The following is a 21,945-nucleotide window of genomic DNA, read 5'->3' as shown; positions in this document are numbered from 1 at the left end:
CATGTTGTTATAATCATTGTGTTTTAATAAATATGTTTTAGATGTACAAATAAAACATCTAATAACATATATAATTTATTTACAAATTGTCCTCATCGTCACTCTCGAGGAAGAGGTCATCATCCCCGTCCTCATCGTCGCTAGCGATGTCAGTGATGACTGGTTCCAGGCCTCTCATGGAGATTGTCCGATTTCCAGTACTCCTCCTCAAAATGACGACGGGATTGTCGGTTAACAGCTCCAGCCCACACTTCTGTTCTGGGGTGGCCAAGTAACTGTTACCCACTATAGAAATAATTGGTATTATTTTACTTATGCACATTACCAACACTATATGAAAATATTTTGAGGTTTACCTATTCACGCAAATAGTAATTAATAAAATTACGACTTGTCAAATCTTGCCACGGGTCTTCAGTTTTGCCGCTTGTATACAAAGTGGCAAAAATCATTCAAATCACATCATAATACAACAGAAAAACCTATATTTTATGTTGAAAGCAATTAATGTCCATAAGTAAAATAAAATGCAGTCTTGCAACCACGGGGACAGTTCCTTATCCTGCTGGCCATTATCGAATTTGCTGAAGCCTAAACTGGTGGATGGGCGGAGCCTTATGACTTCATATGTTTACGTCATGAATTGTTTTAGGATCCTTGTCTGTGATTTTCTCGGTTCCGGCATCGGCGACTTCATTTTATTCTATAAATATCAAAACTATCAAACTTAGGTAGTAAATAATACTTGCAAAATTAGGTAGGGTTATAGAATGTACACTTGCCAACTTTCACCTTTATCCGATGCTTTGATAAAAAGGTGTTGCCGAAAAACCGTGTTTCATCGGCTCTGAATCCCTTGGCAGTTACTATATACCAAACTGTTTATCGCTTGTAATTCCCCTTCGGTGATGTACCTGAAGTGGCGCGAATTACATATTAAACGACATTTGTAGCTTAATGTGTGTATATAAGTCACGGTGACTTGATAAAAATTCATATATAAATATATATATATATATATATATATATATATATATATATATATATATATATATATATATATATATATATATATATATATATATATATATACAGAAAAATATATTGGTTACCTATTATAATATTTTAAAATATCTCTCATACGTTTAGGAATCTATTTACGAAAATATCTCTGACGTAAGCTCCGAGTCAACTGCACATGTAAAATATATATAAATGGTTGGCCTCAGCTCTCACTCGAAAATTCAAACCTACTGTACCCTGTGTCTGTACAGCCACTAGACAGAAGCTTCGTAATTCTGACCGATTTGGGCAGTCCGGAAAAGTCTTTAAAAAGTTCAAATAAAACCTCTGAGAAAACAGTTATCAAAGCGGTTTTAAAAATAAATAAGAGTGGCAAAGTCTCATTAACATCATAGTAATATTCAATAAAAAAAAAATAAGTAACTCAACGAAATTTCTAACATCCGAAGTTCGAGAGAGAATTATTAACATTTGAGGTTCGAGAGAGAATTATTAACATTTGAAGTTCGAGAGAGAATTATTACCCTCTGAAGTTCGAGAGAGAATTATTAACATCTGAAGTTCGAGAGAAAATTATTAACATCTGAAGTACGAGAGAGAATTAGTCAACTCTTGAACTTCAAAAAAAAAAATAAAACTTATTAGAGGTGGAACTACACAACAGAAATCATAATCTTCAAAAGTATGCTTTAGCAATAACCCTAGACTTTTTTTAGAGCCCTGAATCAAAGCTTTCGTTGAACAACTAATTAATTGCCTGCCACCAGTGCTCTCCAACTAAGCTAACATTAATTGGGTGAAATGTTTTCATTTCCAATGCATAAATTTCTGCAGTTATAATTCATAATAGTGATATCCGAGTGGATCTTGTTTGTCCTACCCCGGGTGACAGTAGGGGAGACATGACACAGCCACCCACCCCCTGAAAACCGGTTTGCCTGCCCCAGATGGGAGCTGGGTAGGTAGGGGAACAGGAGGGTATGGGAGACATCCACCCTCCTCCTGCAAACCTGTTTGTCCAGTCTGGGTGGGGGCGGGGCAGGTAGGGGATTGGTAGGGTAGGGGAGTCAGCAGTACCGAGTTTCAGCGCGCGAAAGCATGCGCCAAAAAAGCTGGTTTGTAATATCGTGCAGCACGCGCCGCCGCATTCATTCTTTTGGAAAAGGCATAAGCTTGACAGTCAGGCAGTCAGTCTTCCACAGATTACAGCTGCCACACCACATGAACATGCCTAAATAACTGCTTAAAATTAAAATGCTTGAGCTCCGTAGGCCTACCCTCAACCATGGGACCGTACCCATGACTGTTGGAAATTATTGTGACACCAAAGATATCCCGTTGATACAAAAGTAGCACAGGAACCTGAATCAGTTGCGCAAAACAATATTTAAAAATGTTGAGCTTACCGCTTACTAAATACTGTCTCTATCATATGACCATGTTCTACTCAAACCCGTATTACCTTTTACCTAGCTAGCTAGGGTTCTCACCCGAACCCCTAAACGAATGGCCAATGAGCCCCACTGGAATTCTCTCAATACGATCATCAAATTAAGCAAAGAATAAAATAATTTTATTAACTCATGAGGATTAACTTTCTCCAAAAAATAATGAAAAATATAAGTATGCACTCTCCCTGATGCTTTCGACAATCCCATGAGAGAGAGAGAGAGAGAGAGAGAGAGAGAGAGAGAGAGAGAGAGAGAGAGAGAGAGAGAGAGAGAGAGACTGAGAAAACTGTGAAGATTAAGCATCTTCAACAATTCTTTTGTAAAATATTTAAAAATTATATACAATGACAGTCATTAATATCACGGCCGCATTTGAAGGGCATATTAAACACAAAACAACAGGAGACCTTTGGCTACCGAGCTAAAGTTTTATATCTCAAAATAGAAAACAATTTACAGAAATCTTGAGTAGATATGCAACTTTGTTGCTGACGGAAATCTAAGTCCCGGATGCACGAAGATGATTAAAGGCGCAATTTATAGATGTGGAAGTAGGTTAACCATAATTCTTTACCTTGTAAATGCTAAGTAACTGATCAATAAAATCACTCTGCAGTATACCTGATACTCTCACGAGACAAGTCAATGCGTGCTTCGAACATCAACCAACCGCCCCTAATCCCTCTTTCTCTCTCTCTCTCTCTCTCTCTCTCTCTCTCTCTCTCTCTCTCTCTAACACCGGACGTTACCCTTACCACGCATGTCATCATTCACTTTAAATCACGCTGGGAAAGTGAAGCCCGTTCGTATGCTCAGCTCAGACATTATTTTGTTTTCTTTGCAAATGTCAGGGCCTTGCCAAGCGGTGCTTGCTAGTACCCTCGTCCAAATAAAGTGTAATAGATCATTCCCTTTCTCGTTAACAGCCCTAACTTTGGATGGAAACCAACGCAGTATCAATCACCTATAAGCTAACTACCTTGACTTTTGCCGTGCGGTGCACTGTCAGGTGATCCTTGACAACCTCATTCAAATTAATCACTGGACGAGAAGCAATCAACTTGTTCACTTCGATTCCCTCTCTTGTTCATTTCAATATTAGTTCCTTATAACCCAAGTAATTATCGTGTCGTCTGCAGGGCACTGCTAAACAGTAATCACCGTCATCCTAATCCAGTCAAATTATTAGTATTAAAAAGAGTTCACTGCAGTTTCCTTACTTATCGCTTTCTTTAATTCTGAGACCTCAACTTAGTATTAACCAGCTATAGCCTAACCTATTTAAACTGTTCCCTACAAGGCACTCACCAAAAGCCTCGACGACAATCTTCATTCGAGCAGAAATTTGAGCAGAAATAAAGGCAAATACCCATATTGTTTGTATTGCTACTTGAGGGAGCTCCACATATTGTTTCCCTCAGGGCTATGTCGTGCGGTTGTTGATGATGGCATCCTCCATTCATACGGGCGCTCTGTCCACTCACTCACTCTCGCTGATCACGCGGAGGGGCGTCATCATGGCACCAAGCCTCTCAAGTACATACATCCTTCCCGCCTTTTTCAGCATCAGGATGTCCTCAGTTGGTATCCTGCTCTAACTGAGCGAGCATCCTACCCGTCTGGTGCCCGATCACCAGCTACAAGCTCTCCGAAGAAACGGAATTTTTACTGCAGCATGAAAATGTGATTTTAGAGCTAATGAAAGGTTTGGCAATATAAAGATAGCAAAAGAAAAGCTCTACACTGTAAGGAAAACAGCGCAACAAAGACCTAAAGCTTAAACGAGAAAAACGTCAGGACTCAAATAGAAAAACTGGAGCCTGACACCAACAGAAAAGAGTGCTCGCTGTATTGATCAAGATCCTAAGAACCTTTCACAACAGAGGGCTAAATACACAACTGGGACAACATTGAGTTTGAACAGCTACTGCTATAGAAAACGTTTGTATCGTCAACGATACAACACGACCAAGGAAGCAGCAAGTAAGTTAGTTTTGTTATTCCCAAGAGATAATAATAATAATAATAATAATAATAATAATAATAATAATAATAATAATAATAATAATAATAATAATAATAAAAATAAATAACGACATAAGAATTTTAGTTCTTTCTGACCTGCAAACATAATATAAATGTATTTAAATAAATGAGAGCTTAACTTTCAGTTTAAAAATTCATATATAACAAGCATGCTGTCATTGAAAGTGGTTGATGTCTTTGATAAGTAAATACATTTGCTAATTATTTTCTCCGCATAAAACATCAAAGCTCCATATCTAACTCTAAACCTCAAGTTCCTTCCTTTTCACTAAATGAAAGAGGAAATCCCTGAAATACAACATCCCTAATGACCGTTGACTCCTCTTATTCACAGCAATTCCAACTTACTCTTAAACAAGCAAATTGATTTATCACTGATCTCCACGTAAGATCTGAATCACTCTGACTTATGATTTTTAAATGTATTTTGTTTATTATTTTAGTCAGTGCAGAGGCTCAAAAACTTAGTTTAGCTTGCAATGTCAATTCTGGCAGCCATGCTTATTTTTCTGTCTAGACCATTTCGAGAGAGACCACAATTTAATAAATCAATCAAATGTTAATTAATAATACCGTTCAAATATAAGTGCTTACATATTCATCTCCCGGTTCTCTTTACTTTTCGATAGTTTCTTTTTATCTAAATTAAAATTTACTATATAAGGATGCAAACCACAGCATCTGAAAGAGTGGTGTTAGAAATACTGTACCCGCAATAATACCACTTCACTCATCAAACATTACTCGGTAACGTACTCCTCTTTGAGGTGAATCAGTTCCCTAATCTCACTTTCCTGAAATCTCTGCTGTAGGTGTTAGGACGAGCATAATTAAATACAGGGCCGGATACAAGGTTTATTTTGAATCCGTTACAACAACTTGCCGCCAAGGACCAGCACACCGGCCGCATCAACACAACCCCGGAACCGAGAACTCAAAAACAAAAGACGTTCACAGCAGGGAATAGAATCAGAATTAACAAAGGATTACCTTTTTTTATCTAAAACTCTACATCCCTTATCCCTAGAAAAGCAATAATATTCCAATTTAAAACATCAGACAATTAAATAAATCAATACTTCTTCCAAAATATGTTACAAATATGAAAACAAAACATGATAAATACAGCATATTTGTATATATTTATAAATCAAGTCGATCTGGAGGTTTACTTATTCGACTGGATCGCCTTAACATTGGCGGTTGTACTGAACATTCACTATCATTATTTACAGTTACTTCTATGGGTTCTTCAGCCCCACTATTATCACATGGTACATTAGTGTCTGAAATGAAAGCACTAGAATCACTCAAATTTACAGATGACTTAGAATTATTGGATAACACTTCTTTATTGGATTGGTTAAAGTCACCCATATATCTATGCATAATCTGGTCTGCATGTCTTGTCCAAATAATATTACCAAAACTCTGTACTTCCACCTTATAATTTCTCAACCCAAGTACTTCCACAATCTTTCCTTCCACCCATGGTGAACCTTTCCCAAAATTACGAACAAACACAGCATCATTGACTTTATACAATTTACCTTCCTCCTGGAAAATTTCATCCCTCATTTTCCTTAAAGATTTGTCTCTCAGTTTAACTGATTCAACAGTACCTTTGAAATTCCTACCGAAAATTATTTCTGCTGGGGCCTTACCCGTGGAAGAATTCACAGTCCTCCTATAGTTATACAAAAATCTACAAATTCTGGTCTGAATATCTCCCTTCTTAAATTTTCCCAGTCCCTCCTTGAATGTTCTCACAGCCCTTTCAGCCAGACCATTGGAGGATGGATGATAAGGAGCTGGTGTTACATGCTTAATACTATTTTTACACAAGAACTCCTCCATCTCTTGAGCAACAAAATTTGGAGCATTATCTGATACAATGATATCAGGTATACCAAAATTACAGAATGTCTTCCTCAAATGGCCAATGGTAACAGCTGACGTAGTGGAACTAGAAAAATTAATATCCAAAAATTTACTATGAGAATCTACAATTATCAAAAAAACATTTACCATCCATCGGTCCGGCATAATCTATGTGCAGTCGAGACCATGATTTACCAACAATAGGCCAAGACAATGTAGGAGCTCGAGGATTTGCAAAATTCTTAAAACAAATGCCACAATTCTTTGTGACTTCTCCTATGTCCTGGTCTATCTTTGGCCACCATACCCAATTCCTTGCCTCAGCTTTCATAGCATTTATACCATTATGCCCACAATGCAAATGGTTCAAAACCTTACATCTTAACTCAACAGGAATCAAAACCCTATTTCTATACAATATTACATCATTATGGAGAGATAAATCATCTTTTACAGAGGCATATTCCAGAAGTGACATATTATGTTCTTTTTGACCATCCCAGCTTCAAACAATTTTTCAACTGAGACAATACAGCATCCTTATTGGTGAAATGTTTAACTGCCTGAAAAGAGATGTCATCAAAATCAAGTAACTCAACCAATTTAACATACTCAGTTGGTGTACCAGAATGAAAATCATCATCAAGTGGCAATCTGCTTAAGGCATCAGCAATTACATTTTCCTTCCCAGGTTTGTGAACTAATTCATAATCATGCTGAGATAACAACAAAGCCCATCTTTGTATTCTAGAATTAGCATTACATGGAATCTGTTTCCCTCTTCCAAAAAGTCCCAGTAATGGTTTATGATCAGTTCTAGCAACAAAATTCCTGCCAAGCAAAAAATATCTAAAACGTTTCACAGCAAAAATAAGAGCTAATCCTTCTTTATCTAACTGAGAGTAGTTCCTTTCTGCTTTAGATAGTTTTTTACTTGCAAAATAAATTGTTTTTTCTTGGTCACCAACCTTTTGTAACAAAACACCCCACACCTACAGGAGACGCATCCACTTCAATGATTAAAGGACTATCCCCATCAAAACTAGTCAGCACTTTGGACTCGGAAAAATCTCTTTTAATGCCTTCAAACGCCTTCTGCTGTACTGAAGTCCATCTAAATTTTACATTTTTCTTCAACAAATCATACAAGGGAGCTAGCTTAGAAGAAAAATTCTTTGCAACCTTGCAATAGTAAGTAATCATACCTAAAAAAGATTGAACTTCTTCAACAGAAGTAAGACATGGGCAATCTAAAATAGCTTTCAGTCCCTTTGAAGATGGCTTGACTCCTTCACCTGAGATGTGATATCCTAAATATTCAATAGATTCAGCCTCCAAAACAGTCTTAGTCTTATTTATTTGTACATTATGTGCTTGCAGAAGTTCCAAAACCTTTCTTAATCGGTGATCATGCTCCTTTTTGGTAGCACCACTTACAATAATATCATCTAAATAAGCAGCTACACCCTCCACATTTGCCAACAGTTGAGAAATAAACCTTTGGAAAGTACCAGCAGATGAGGACAAGCCAAAAGGTAAACGCTTATATTTAAACAATCCTTTATGAGTATTAGTTACCAAGTACTCTTGACTTTTCTCATCAACAGGTATTTGAAGATAAGCATTCTTTAAATCAATTTTGGAAAAAAACTTTCCCTTACCAACAACAGATAACAATTCCTCTATCTTTGGTAACGGGTACCTGTCACAATGAATTTGTTTATTCAAAATTTTAAAATCTCCACAAATCCTCATTTCAACCTTATTTTCTTTCAATACAGGTACCATAGGAACTGCCCATTCACTATGTGATATGGGTTCCATCATTTCATCCTCTACTAGCTTATCTAAGGCATCTTCAATAATTTTTTTGTAATAAAAAGGAACTGTGCGTGCTTTCATAAACTTTGGGGTAGCATTACCTTTTAAATGAATCTTAGCCAAAACACCAGCAATAGGTTTACTTGAATCTACCAAGTAATTATCTGGCAGCTTTTCTGCACTCACATTAGCAACCTTTATTACTCTAGTACCTTCATCTATTCCAGCCAGATAAATACCTACTTGCTGCATTAAATCTTTACCACACAAATTTGTATTACAAGAATCAACAACATAAAATACCTGAGAAACCTTTGTGCTATTATAAAGTACAGGAGCTAACACTTTGCCCAAGACATCAAATTTCATATTATCATAAACTCTTAGCTTTTTATTGCATTGTTCCATATTTAGTTTTAACCTATGTACCCACTCTTTGGTTATAGTAGACACAGCAGCGCCACTGTCAATCTCAAATGGAACTAATTTCTGATTAATACTGAAATAAAATTCATCAGAATTAAGAGCAAAAATCTTTCCTTTAACCATTAACAATCTATCATCACTGTTGTCTTCATAATCATCAATAGTTTTTACAGCCTTCTTACCTTCAGCCCTACTATTGGAAGCCTTATACCTAGGTTTAACACTACTAGGCCTATGAAGAGAAATCTTTGTTTGCCTCTCTACACACCCTTTTTAGATGACGTTTCCCTTTACAAATGTTACAAGTCAGATCTTTAAACCAACAGTCTATACTCTCATGAGAAAAACCACAATGCTTACAAGATGACTTTTCTTTTCTCACTGAACTAACCTGTGGCTGTGATTCGTTCCTCTCACCCACAAAAAGCTTTTTACCATGTTCAAAATTCTTTCTAAAAACTGCACTAGAGGTCATAGCTTGGAGATCAATATTCAAAGCAACTAAACTGGGAAAATATACTTCATTGTCCACTGCCATAAACAACTGATCTCTGACTCTTGAATCGAAATGATTACCAAAATTGCAATCTTTTGCTAAAGCCTTGAGGTCAGCATACATACTATTCACTGTCTCATCCCTCCTTTTTTCTTTGTTGAAAAGCTATTAGGCTACGATGATAAGAAGGTTTCACAATGTGATGTGATTTCAATACAGCTACAAGGTCATCGTAAGTCTTTGTATGGGGTAAATCAGGAGCACACAAATTACCCAGTACACTAAAAACATCAGTTCCAATCGACACTAGCAAAACATTTTTCTTTTTATCTGAGAAGAATTAAAAGGATCAATCTTAATCTGTGTAGTCGTTGCCATCGTGAACAAAACTGCAAGATGAAGCAAAACTGTAGGTAGCAGCCTATATGCCAGGTAAGGTAGGGTAAAAACACAATAAATCGAAGCATCAACTAGTACAGCTTGGGGAATTGAAAATCCTCACCCCTAGCATAGGCGAACTCTGCCTAACCTCCGCACCATCGCCGTCAATCAACTGGCTTTACGGAAGTGTCCTCAGAGCCGGTAGGCTATGCTGAACTCATCAAAAATCCTGGAAAATTCTTACATCCACATGAAGTTCTTGTAGACCCTATGCTCCTCTGCATAGATTCTCGTCGCCATTTGTTAGGACGAGCATAATTAAATACAGGGCCGGATACAAGGTTTATTTTGAATCCGTTACAACAACTTGCTGCCAAGGACCAGCACACCGGCCGCATCAACACAACCCCGGAACTGAGAACTCAAAAACAAAGGACGTTCACAGCAGGGAATAGAATCAGAATTAACAAAGGATTACCTTTTTTCTTTATCTAAAACTCTACAGTAGGGGTTATTTCTGCTCCTTTAGCTTTTTGCCTCTCAGTGTCATCTTCTTTTGTTATACCTCAAATGTTCAGTATGTACCCACGCTACTAATAAGAAAGACTCTTAGACTGAAAATCTGTGACTTTTGATGTCCAAAGAACAACGCTATTTTTTGTAGTGTTTTTTTCTACTAATCACTTTCTAATGTTGCCTCTTTGATTACTTGCTAGTCGGTACTAGCACTTGAAATGCATTTAAGTATGTACACGCTAAACACTACTGAACTTCGTACTTCTTCCCGCATAGTCCCAGAAAGGTGGAAACATGCATTATCATCTCATCACCATCGTAATCGTAGCCATCGTCGTTTGACGCATAAGGCGTCAATACAATCAATGTTTTTCAAAGTCTAGTTATAAATCAGGGTTGTTCAGTTTCAAAATACTGATCTCCAGGGTAGATTAACGAACTTGTAAAGTCACCACATCGGCGCCAGCGTAGTGTTTCAGCGGCGCCATTAACTAAGTCTCCGCTGAGCATGTTTTCTTTGGTGACTTCCCATTTTCTTCAAACTCAATTAGTCACGCCTAAAACGTGCCAGGTCATGCATTTTTAACCATTTTTACTTTATACGTATTTATACAAATGTCACACATTGTGTATCATATGTTTCTTCATTCACAGGCATCAAGACTGTATCCATATTGAAGTTCTGTATGTTTTGTATTGTAATTTGTACTCGTTCACTGCATATTATTGTTTATTGTTTCGACCTCAGGTCACAGTCAATTCCATTGTCTTTCGCGGGCCGGCGCCAGTCGGCAGCTATATAAACTGCCTGGATCTGTAATAAAGTAGCAGTAACTTTTACCTGCTCGTTTCTTTGACACCTTTACAGTGGTGACCCCCGGAGTATCCCGGAGCCATTAACGGACCGACACGGTGACTTAGTCTTGGCTCCAGGATTTCTCCAAAACGCTCTTAGCGGCCTAAACACGCGCTGTAACCAGCGTTTGAGCATGCTGACTCTCGTCGGCGTACCCCACCAGTGTCACTAGCGAACCACACGGCGCACGAAAGTGCGTACTGACGCGAGTACCCCACTCCAGTAAGGGATCAAAGGAGCGAGCATGGACGCGGTATCCCCCCCTTCATGCAGTTAAACGCGACCTCTCGGACTCGGAGGTTTACCTACCTCCCATCACACCCGCGCCCGCCCCGCATCGAGGCCCTCCCGCAACTCCACACCAGCGCCCGAACACACGACGGCCGGGCAACACAATCGCGGGCCGCCCTCACCGTAAAACTGCTGCCGTTTATGCAGGGGAACCCATCGATGTGGCTGCGCAGGGTGGAGAGCCATTTCAGAATCGCGGACCTGACGGACGAAATCCTACAGGCCGACACAGTGCTCAACGCCCTTCCGGAGGACGTGTACAGAAAACTCATCTCGCGAGTACCAAACACACACCCTCACATACAGCACCACAAAAGTTCCTCCTCGAAGCTTGCTCCTGCCCATCGCCGAGTGGGCCGCCCGTGCTATCGACCTTGCCATAAACCCACGCCACGACCTCAATTCAAGAGACGCTTGGAGCATGGTCGTGGATCTCCTGTCACTACCAGACTTGGGTGGCACAAAGAAGCGGCAGGAGATAAGCCGCATGGGGAAATCTACCTTCGCCAGCTCCTCCCGGAGGTACGCAACCAGATCGCTCACCCCTACACCATGCCTATCGAGGACCTCATAGAGACAGCGCAACATCTCACAGACTCCATCAAGGCTTCACAGCGGCTAAAACCGGCCACACAGCTGGTCAGCTCCGTCCAGCCTGAAGAGGATGTAGAGCAGCCCGTCAACGCCATCGCCAACAGACGTCCACCGAACCACAGCAGATGGAGGTCCCTGGGCTTCTGTCGCTATCACAACTGGTTCGGAAAGGACACCCGAAACTGCCTGCCGCCCTGCTCATTTGCCCGTTCAAAAAACGGGGGTGGCGGCGGCCAGCAGGACAGGCTGCCATGGCAGCCGAAGAACCCAGGGCTCAAAAACAGTAGGTTTTTACGTCCGCGACACCTTCTCCGACAGGATGATGCTGGTCGACACAGGGGCCTTTAAATCGATCTTCCCGGCATCCAGAGAGGACCGCAACCAGACACCAGACCCGGCCGCCTTCCTGACGGCCGCCAACGGAACCCCCATCCTCTCCTACGGCACCAGGCCCCTGTCGATCTCCATCCTTGGCCAGAGTTACTCCTGGGACTTCATCGTCGCGGACGAGGAACCCCATTCCTGGGGGCTGATTTTCTGGCGCACTTCGGCCTGCTAGTCGACGTGAGGCGCAAGCGCCTCCTCGATACCGACTCCTGCCGGTCTCTCCGTTAACAGCGGGACCCAGACCCACCATCAGCGCCGTCGCCCCCACCAGTATGCACACCTACCGTCGGAGTTCCCTGAGGTATTCAAGCCCGAGCCGCCAAGTCCCCGGGCCCCAGCCAAGCACGGCATATACCACCATATAACGACTAAAGGGCCCCGACACATGCGAAGTTCCGCTTCCCCCCTCAGCGCCTTCAGGAGGCGAAAAAGCATTCGCGGAGATGGAGCGGATGGGAACTGCAGGAAAGCCTCCAGTCCATGGGCCTCCCCTCCACATGGTGCAGAAACCGGACGGCTCCTGGAGACCCTGCAGCGACTACAGGCGACTCAACATTGCAACAGAGCGGCCCTCAACATTGCAACAGAGCCCGACCACTGTGGACCTCTACCCAACATGCAGGACCTCATTTCGGCCTCCTTTCACCAATTGGTTCTTAGCCAAAGCCCTAGGAGTATTAATCACTAAATTGGACCTTCTTAAATCTTATTTTTCCAGGTACCTGTTGCACCAGAGGACATACCAAAGACAGCCATCATCATGCCCTTCGGGTCCTATGTGTTCGCCTTCTCCACTTTCGGGCTGAGGAACGCCGGGGCCACCTTCCAGCGGCTCATGGACAGCATTCTGGGGACCTAAAGTTCTGCGTCTGCTACATCGAACGACATTCTCATATTTTCCAGGTCTCACAGCGAACACCAGAGACACATCAGGGCAGTCCTGCAGCGCCTCCAAGAGAACAGCCTCGTCTTCCGCTTTGACAAGTGCACCTTCTGGCGTCCAGAAAGCAGAATTCCTGGGTCACGAGGTGTCTCCGACAGGCGTCCGCCCTCTTACATCGAAAGTAGCAGCCGTAGCCAGGTTCCCGACCCCACCTCCGTCAAGGCCGTCCAGGAGTTCCTTGGGATGGTAAACTTCTACAGGCGGTTCATCCCGGGATCGCGCACACCACGGCCCCCTGACGGAAGTCCTAAAAGGCCAACCAAAGTCCCTGTCTTGGGGACCCAGCCAGCAGCAGGCCTTTTCCTGACAAAGGCCGCCCTCGCCAAGGCAACCGCCTTGGCACACCAGGATCCCAAGGCCCCCCTCCAGCTGATGACAGACGCCAGTAACGTCGCCTGCGGTGCTGTTCTGGAGCAAATCATCAACGGCGCCCCCCAGCCCATCGCCTTCTTCAGCAAGAAGTTCAATCCTGCAGAGACCCGCTACAGCACCTTCGACAGGGAACTCTGCGTGATGTACCACGCAGTTCGGCACTTCAAGTTCCTCCTGGAGGGGGCGCCCTTCACAATCTTCACAGACCATCAGCCACTGGTTCACGCCTTCATGAAGCAGGGGGACGCATGGTCTTCCAGACAGCAGCGCCACCTCTCAGCCATGGCCGAATTTACCTGTTCCGTCAGGTACCTCCCCGGCAAGAAAAATCCCGTAGCAGACGCCCTCTCCAGAGTCGAGTTGAACGTAGTGCAGCTTGGTGTGGATTACCAGGACCTCGCCAGAGAACAGGCCGCTGACCCAGAAACCCCAGCATACCGCACTGCTATCACGTCCCTCAAGTGGCGGGACGTGACCCTCGCCCCAAGGCCCAAGCCTGCTCTGCGACATCAGCACAGGTCAACCCCCGCCCTTTGGTTCCAACCTCACGCCGCCGCCAGATATTCGACATAATTCACGGCCTCTCACACCCTCCGGCAGGACCACAGCCAAGCTGCTTTCAAAAAAGTTCATCTGGCACGGGGTGCAAAAGGACGCCACGTCCTGGGCAAAACAGTGCCTGCAGTGCCAGACCAGTAAGGTGGGTCATCACACGCAGTCGGGGGTAGGCGAGTTCCCACAGCCAGAGCGCCGCCGCCACATCCACATCGACGTCGTTGGGCCCCTTCCCCATCAGGCGGATCCAGATATTTCCTGACGGTGGTAGACCGTTCGACGAGGTGGCCCGGCCACACCCATGCAAGAAGCCACCGCCAGCGTGTGCGCCGAGGCCCTGCTCTCCAGTTGGGTTAGCCGCTTCGGCGTCCCGGATCACATCACAACCGAGTTGTGGTCCGCCCTGGCTCAACTGCTGGGAACCACGCATTACACCACCACGGCGTACAACCCAGCGGCCAACGGCCTGGTCGAACGATTCCACAGGTCCCTAAAGTCATCCCTCATGGCCTGCTGCACCGCCGAGGACTGGAAACATCAGCTGCCGTGGGTCCTCCTCGGGTTGAGAACTGCCCCCAGAGCCGACGGCACCCCGTCTGCAGCCGAACAAACCTATGGGGAACCCCTCGTGGTGCCGGGAGGGCTCGTGACGGATGAACGCCACTCCCCATCACTGCAGAGGCTCCGTGACTTGGCCGGCAAGTTCGCCCCTTGCAGGCGCTCATACATCGACAAATCAACCACCTTCATGCCGCCACAGCTGTCATCCGCCACCCACGTCTTCGTCAGAGTCGACGCCGTCCGTCCACCACTAACCAAGCCCTAGGGACCCTTCCGCTTGCTGGAACGGAACAGCAAGGCATTTCGGCTGGCACTCCTGGGAAGGACGACTGGGTTTCAATTGACCACTTAAAGCCCGCCTTTCTGTCGGAGAGTCCCAACAGCGACGCAGCACCCCTTCCGCCCAACCACACTCCAGCATGCCCTCACCCCTGCAGGCGCGGCCGCCCCAGGAAGGGACCGCCCAACCAGCAGCCTCACAGGCGGGAGACCCCTCCGTTATCTTCAAGGAGCCGTGGCACCCTTCAGCGTCCCAGCAGATACAGGGATTAGTCAGACGTGTCCCTCGTCTTGGGGGGGAGAGCATTTGTAAAGTCACCACATCGGCGCCAGCGTAGTGTTTCAGCGGCGCCATTAACTAAGTCTCCGCTGAGCATGTTTTCTTTGGTGACTTCCCATTTTCTTCAAACTCAATTAGTCACGCCTAAAACGTGCCAGGTCACGCATTTTTAACCATTTTTACTTTATACGTATTTATACAAATGTCACACATTGTGTATCATATGTTTCTTCATTCACAGGCATCAAGACTGTATCCATATTGAAGTTCTGTATGTTTTGTATTGTAATTTGTACTCGTTCACTGCATATTATTGTTTATTGTTTCGACCTCAGGTCACAGTCAATTCCATTGTCTTTCGCGGGCCGGCACCAGTCGGTCGCTATGTAAACTGCCTGGGTCTGTAATAAAGTAGCAGTAACTTTTACCTGCTCGTTTCTTTGACACCTTTACAAACTTGTATGGTCTAGATCAGATTAACATGCGTCCAATGTAAGATCTATAGTCGCAAAAAACTAGATACGATTCTTAATCTTAGTTATAAATCTAAAAACTCAGACTCTGCTTCTTCTGAGCTTGTTTTATTTTTTATTATTATCATTATTATTATTATTATTGTTGTCTCTCTTAATACCTTTGCACCTGGGACCGGTGGCGCCATCCGACGGTGAGCGTGTAAACCTCGGGTCACCTGTATCCTATTGTATTCCTTTGTATGACGTCTGCACGACGCTTTATAAGCGGCCTGCTTTCCTAATAAACCAGTTACGGGCTGGGCTGCTCTAGGAGCAAGAGCCCGTGCTGGCACAAGGTCAGCTAAATCTAAAACAACTAATAAACCAGCAGTAGGCTACATGTCCACCTGCTCATTATTTCGCACCTCTTAAAAGAGCGTAAACTGTGATAGCATTTGTTTGTGCTGGCATACACCAAGCTAATGTTTAAGACGAATGTTAGCATTTTTGTGGGTTGAAACACTGTCATCTGGTCTTTTGTTATTATTGATATAGCAATGCACTAATCTGGACTGATTATTTAAATATTCTTTTGGAAAAAAATGAGTAAGTACATGCAGCTTATCCTCTCTTTATCTTTAACTACTGGTGCTAAACCAGGTTTCATTCATTATGGATGAGAGGAAATAAATAAATAAATAAATAAATAAATAAATAAATTTATGAGATATATCTGGCCAAACTATAAACAAACTGAAACTTCTCCGTTGTAAATTGATACCTTTATTTCATCATACTAAAACTGATACCTTTAGTTTATTATACTGGGCCCGGATGCACTAACATTTACGATGGTGTAAAGTTAAGTTTTGTTCGTTACATTATAATTGTGGGTTCTTCAAGGTATTTTCAACATTGCATAGTTACATACCAGATCGTAATAAACTTCTTTTTTTTTCAAACTTTTGTCCGCGAGTGTTAAGAAATATAAATACGTTTCTAACAATATTATTCAGAAATTAAATGGAAAACAGGAATATTATCACAAGAAAAGCCAGAAAAATGAGGATACAAACACCACCATAGCTTAAGACATCGCAAGTCTGTTTAGTACGTCTGGGCCTTGCACTGCAATTATACATTTTCAGTATTACGGATGACTGAACTTCGTAAGTTTTCGGTTCTTTCGACCTGCAACTAAAAGACTTTTGTTTGCATCTTTTAAAGTGTGTTGAAGGCGGATGCGTATAAAGAGGCTGACAATGAGGAAACTGCAGTTGCACACAGAACAAGCTAAAAACTTTCCTTGCATCTTCTCCAAGCTCGTCGCAAGTCTGTAGTGAACTCTGCTTATGTAGTAAATGTCAGAAACCATCCTTCTATACTCGTTTTCCATCTGAGTAATCATGTTATAAAGGACTGTACTTGACACAATTAGCTCCTCTCCTCTTGGAAAGGAAAACATGAACATGGTTGTGTGGATCAAGAGTACTTTGAAGCTTTGTCATGCATTCTCTAAAAGCCTTGTGATGAATCTTACGCACAATGAAACCTGTGATATATGCTAACACACTGCATTCCTCGAGTGGTTGGTCTGCACTAAGGAGGGTCATTACTGACTGTACTGATACAGGAATTGGCAGAGAAGAATGTGTAACCTTCACTGCAGATTTTGCAAAACCTGAAGTCCCTGTATTGCTCAGAGCTACCAAGAAGGTATCAATGTCTTCTTGGCAGTTAGCACCAGCACTTGGAACCATAATAGCATCGACCATGACTTGATGGAATGCACTCATGAACTGATATGCATCTGGGTTGTCCCTGTGCCCACCTTTCCCCCAATTATTGAGAATAAATTCTCCAAACAATCTTGATTGAAACTGTTGGTTAATAGGTAAGACAGCTTCTACTTTGAATGTTACTCATCCCACAACTGTAACAGACCTTTGATTGCTATCTGCCATCCAGAGAGGCAAGGGAGCTTTCTTGGACCAAGTGATTTGATTCATCCAACCATGTGAGGCAGTTAACTAGAAATTCCTTGTGACCTGATTTCAGACTCATGGCACGTCGCACTTTTGCATTACTGGTACGAGTACCACTATTGAAACAGTTGAAAAGTTGGTCCATCTTCTCAAGAAAGTCTGTGTACTCTTAAATCAAAGCACAATACATTCCTCATCATGAGCATTTGATTGTTTGTGAAATGGTGTCATATCAACCAAATTAATTAATTAATTAAATATAGAATAATTAAATCATTTAAACTTTTACTTAGCACATTCCTCCTCATCCCACACTACACCACCAGTGCTCAATTTTTACGGGAAAGTTTGTGTGACAGCAGGAGCAGAAGAAGAATAATGTAACAATGCAAGACAGAAGACAACGAAAGAAAAGACAAGAAAGAAGAATCAAGAAAGAAGAAATCTAAGCGATTGTGACTCTGAGAGTTTTTGGGGAAACCCAATTAAACAAACAAACGTTGCTATATATATAAAATAGCTTCAGCAGTAAGAGAATGTCTGATTCGCTACAACAACACTCAGTAACCCTTGTAGTGTCCAGACATGGTGAATGAAACAACCAAAGCAGAGAGTTTAAAGCACAGTATACTCTTTGGTCAGAGGAACGAGATAATAACCATCAACATATCTCATAATTTCGTTAGTGTGAACTTAGTTTTGATAAAATGCAACTGAAAACATATCTCTCACCTTTCTTTGTCTTTGGGGAATCGAAAAAATGATAACTCAGGCCTTTTCCCTCTTGAATTACGGCAATTAACTGCAGCATTAAACTGTGTCCCTGTCATGTTGTTGACATCTTCCAACTCCCGTTTTGCGCCCGCCGCCCGCCGGTAGAGGCGCCACCGTCACCCGTAGTTACAAAGGGGAGTAACGAGTGTCCTCTCTTTACGTCTCTGTCCTCTTTGCTTTCACACTGGGGCAGCCAAGACATTTATATGACTAGATTATTGATTTCTTAAGAGAGATATTTTTATTTATTGTAGAACCATAATCTGTGCAATAATAATCACTGATAATGTACTGGTTGAAAAGGTGCGCAAGTATACATACATATGTCAGGATCCTTACATCCTTTTGTTCACATGATTTGAGGCATCTTAGTGAAACATGGTCTAGGTCTTTTGTTTATTTGTCAAGCTGCTATGTACAGGGTATGTGTCTCAATCTTGTGAGACCCTTTTCCAAAGTGCAATCATCGAGAAAAACGACTCTCAACTCGCTGTGAAACAAACTCTTGCACACTCACTCTTCAACCTCGAATGTGAGATAAAACAAAAACCATGACAAAAGCACAAAATTATATATGGATAATTCTTGAATAAGACATTTCTAATTGAAATAGGTCAAAAATCAATAGCCATATTCAAAATAAATGTTATACCGTTATTCGGCAAACTGACAACAGTTGCATCGTGACCATGTGAGAGAGGTGCGAAATAATGAGCAGGAAGACACGCACTGCTAGTTTATTGATGAGCGAGCTGCTTATAAGGCAGGATGCGGACGTCTGCATACTTTCAGAGACTGCTGGTACAAAGATTTACAGGTGACCTGAGGCCAAACTAATTCTTTACAAAAACAGGACAGGTTCATACAGAAAACACAGTGATCAATAATGTCTGACACATAACATAAATAATTCAGTACTTGTACATGAAGTATGATTGTTTAGAAAGACAATAAATACACAGTTTACAATCATGGTGATAAATATATATTCTGATCGACCCTAGGTCGATGTGAAGACACCGCAGAAAATGGGATGTTCTCTATAGAGAATGCATTGAGCGGAGACTTTACAATACTTGCCCCCCCACCAGGATGGAGGCAATGTCTGATCAAACTAGGCATCTGCTGGGCAACGAAGGGGGCCTCGCTTTCTCGATATCAACTGGAGAGGGTGGTCGCCTTCCCCAGTGACCTCTGGAGCGGTTTGTTGGGGTGCCTTTCTGTCTGGTTTCTGGGTTTTCCGGGGACACCCACGCCTCCTTCCTGCGCCCGGGGCTGTCCGAGGGGGTGCCACATCCTGCAGGAGGCTTGGGGTCTGCCTCCACTGTCCTCCTCCAGGAATGCAGGTTTGAGACGATCTACAGATATCCAGTCTTCCCACCCGTGGATGGATATTTGGAATGTCTTCTTGTTCCTTTCCAGTACAAGGAAAGGTCCTCTGTAGTGTCTAGTTAAGGGTGGACGTACGGCATCGTCCCTGGTGAAGATGTGGGTGGCAGAGGATAGCCCGGGGGGCATGAAGGGGGACATCCTGTAGGTGAATGTCCTTTGGCAGGGGGCGAACTTTCCAACCCTCTCACGCAGCCTCTGCGTCCCTATGTCGTCCCTGTCCTCTGCGACGAGTACCCCCGGGACTACCAGAGTCTCCCCGTAGACTTTTTCCACTGAGGAGGGGTCGCTGTTGGCTCTGGGGGTGGTCCTCAACCCGAGGAGGACCCAGGGAAGCTGGTATTTCCAATTTTCGGAGGAGCAACAAGCCATGAGGGGCGTCTTCAGAGACCTGTGGAACCTTTCCACCATTCCATTGGCTGCAGGGTTGTAGGCGATGGTGCTGTGGTGAGTGGTCCCCATTAGGCATGCAAGGGCGGTCCACAGCTCAGACAGGAAAGCGTTCCCTGTCTGTTGTTATCTCGTTTAGCACACCGAACCAGCTGATCCAGCTGGAGAGGAGGGCTTCTGCACACGCACTGGAGGTGGCTTCATCCATGGGCGTAGCTTCGGGCCACCTGGTGGAGTGGTCGACGACTGTCAGAAGGTATCTGGCTCCTCCTGATTGGGGAAGATGGCCCACCACATCGACGTGGATGTGCCCGAAGCATCTCTTTGGATGGGGGAACTCGCCCACTCCAGATTCGGCATGCCGTACTACTTTGCTTGCCTGACACTGCATACACTGCCTTTCCTCAGACCGTCACGTCTTTCCATATGCCGTGCTAGATGAACTTCTCTATCAGCAGCCTGGCTGTTGTCCAGGGGGATGGGATAGGTTGTGGGTGACGTTGAAGACCAGCCGACGTCTGGAGGCGGGCACCAGGCAGCAGGGGCGTCCAGTACTGACATCGCTCAGTAATGTTGATCCTCCTGAGCCGAAGGGCACGTCCTTCCACTTCAGCGATGTGACAGCTGTACAGTAGGCTGGGGTCTCAGGGTCAGCAGCCTGTTCGCAGGCGAGGTCCTTGTAGTTGATCCCGAGCTGTACTGAGTTGATCTCGATCTTCGAGAGAGCGTCAGCTACCGGGTTCTTCCTGCCGGGGAGGTATTTGATGGTGCAGGTGAACTCCGTGATGGCCACGGGGTGCTGTTGCTGCCTAGAGGACCATGTGTCCCCCAGCTTCATGAAGGCATGGACCAGTAGCTGGTGGTCAGCCCAAATTGTGAAGTGCGTCCCCTCCAGGAGGAACTTGAAGTGCCATACCACGTGGTATGCTGCGAATGTAGTAATATAAGGAAAGATTAAGTAAAGAGAGAGAGAAAGAAAAGAATAAAGAGAGAGAGAGAGAGAGAGAGAGAGAGAGAGAGAGAGAGAACAACAATTAAGCCTTGGTTGTTTTTGAATATGACGCAAGAGAAATTTGATGGTCTGTATGGATTGTAACATAATTTTAAAGGGAAATGATGAAACCGCCTACATGCTAACACAATGTAAAGGCTTCCCTATCAGTAGTATAATATCTGTGTCTACAGTATTCAATTTCTTTGAAAAGTATCCAACAGGTTTCAAAGGCCATCACTCTCTCCTGCATCAGCACTGCACCTATATGATCCAGATTTAGCATCTGTGAATAGCTGAAAGATTCTTGTCATGTCTGCTTTTATGAGCAAGGAGTTTGTCCATAAGGGGCACAACTCAGCTGCTCAAAATAATTGTTCACTCTGGTGTCCATGCAAATGGCTCTTTCATTCTTAAATTGGTTAGGACGTAATTTTAGCAAAATTTACATATGTGCTTTGCAGTAAATCACACATTCTAAATCCTTCTAGTTTCTTTGACATTAGTAGGAGCTTTCATATCTCTGATGGTACTTATGTTGTCAGGACAAGGCTTGCATCCTTCTCTGGATATTATATGGCCAAGAAATTTTATCCTTCTTGCAAACTAAAACCTTCTTGTGTTTAATTTCACACCTTTTCACTAAATAATTTAGAACAGCTCTTCTAATCTCTCAATTAATTCTTCAAGCTGGGTGTATACCACAATATCATCTAAATAATTCTTTATGTATCCCTTTTTTAGTAATGGAGCCAAGATATTACCTATTACCCTTGAAAATATAGCTGGGCTGCAACTCAAA

The 21,945-nt window shown here is 43.2% G+C and overlaps 1 protein-coding gene across 2 annotated transcripts in view; it reads left to right on the top strand.

Moving 5' to 3' along the window:
- Positions 1-4,043: 4,043 nt before the first annotated feature.
- The window catches only part of LOC136856555 (uncharacterized), a 131,309-nt gene continuing 113,407 nt past the window's right edge, over positions 4,044-21,945 (top strand). For both annotated transcript variants that reach the window (XM_067134394.1, XM_067134393.1), the window contains exon 1: positions 4,044-4,457. In XM_067134394.1, the coding sequence (XP_066990495.1) occupies position 4,457 (1 nt within the window). In that variant the 5' untranslated portion in view covers positions 4,044-4,456. The remainder of the gene's footprint in view (positions 4,458-21,945) is intronic.

This window comes from Macrobrachium rosenbergii, chromosome 36 (genome assembly GCF_040412425.1).
Source record: "Macrobrachium rosenbergii isolate ZJJX-2024 chromosome 36, ASM4041242v1, whole genome shotgun sequence".
NCBI lineage: Eukaryota > Metazoa > Arthropoda > Malacostraca > Decapoda > Palaemonidae > Macrobrachium > Macrobrachium rosenbergii.
This window is presented reverse-complemented; position numbering and strand designations above follow the sequence as displayed.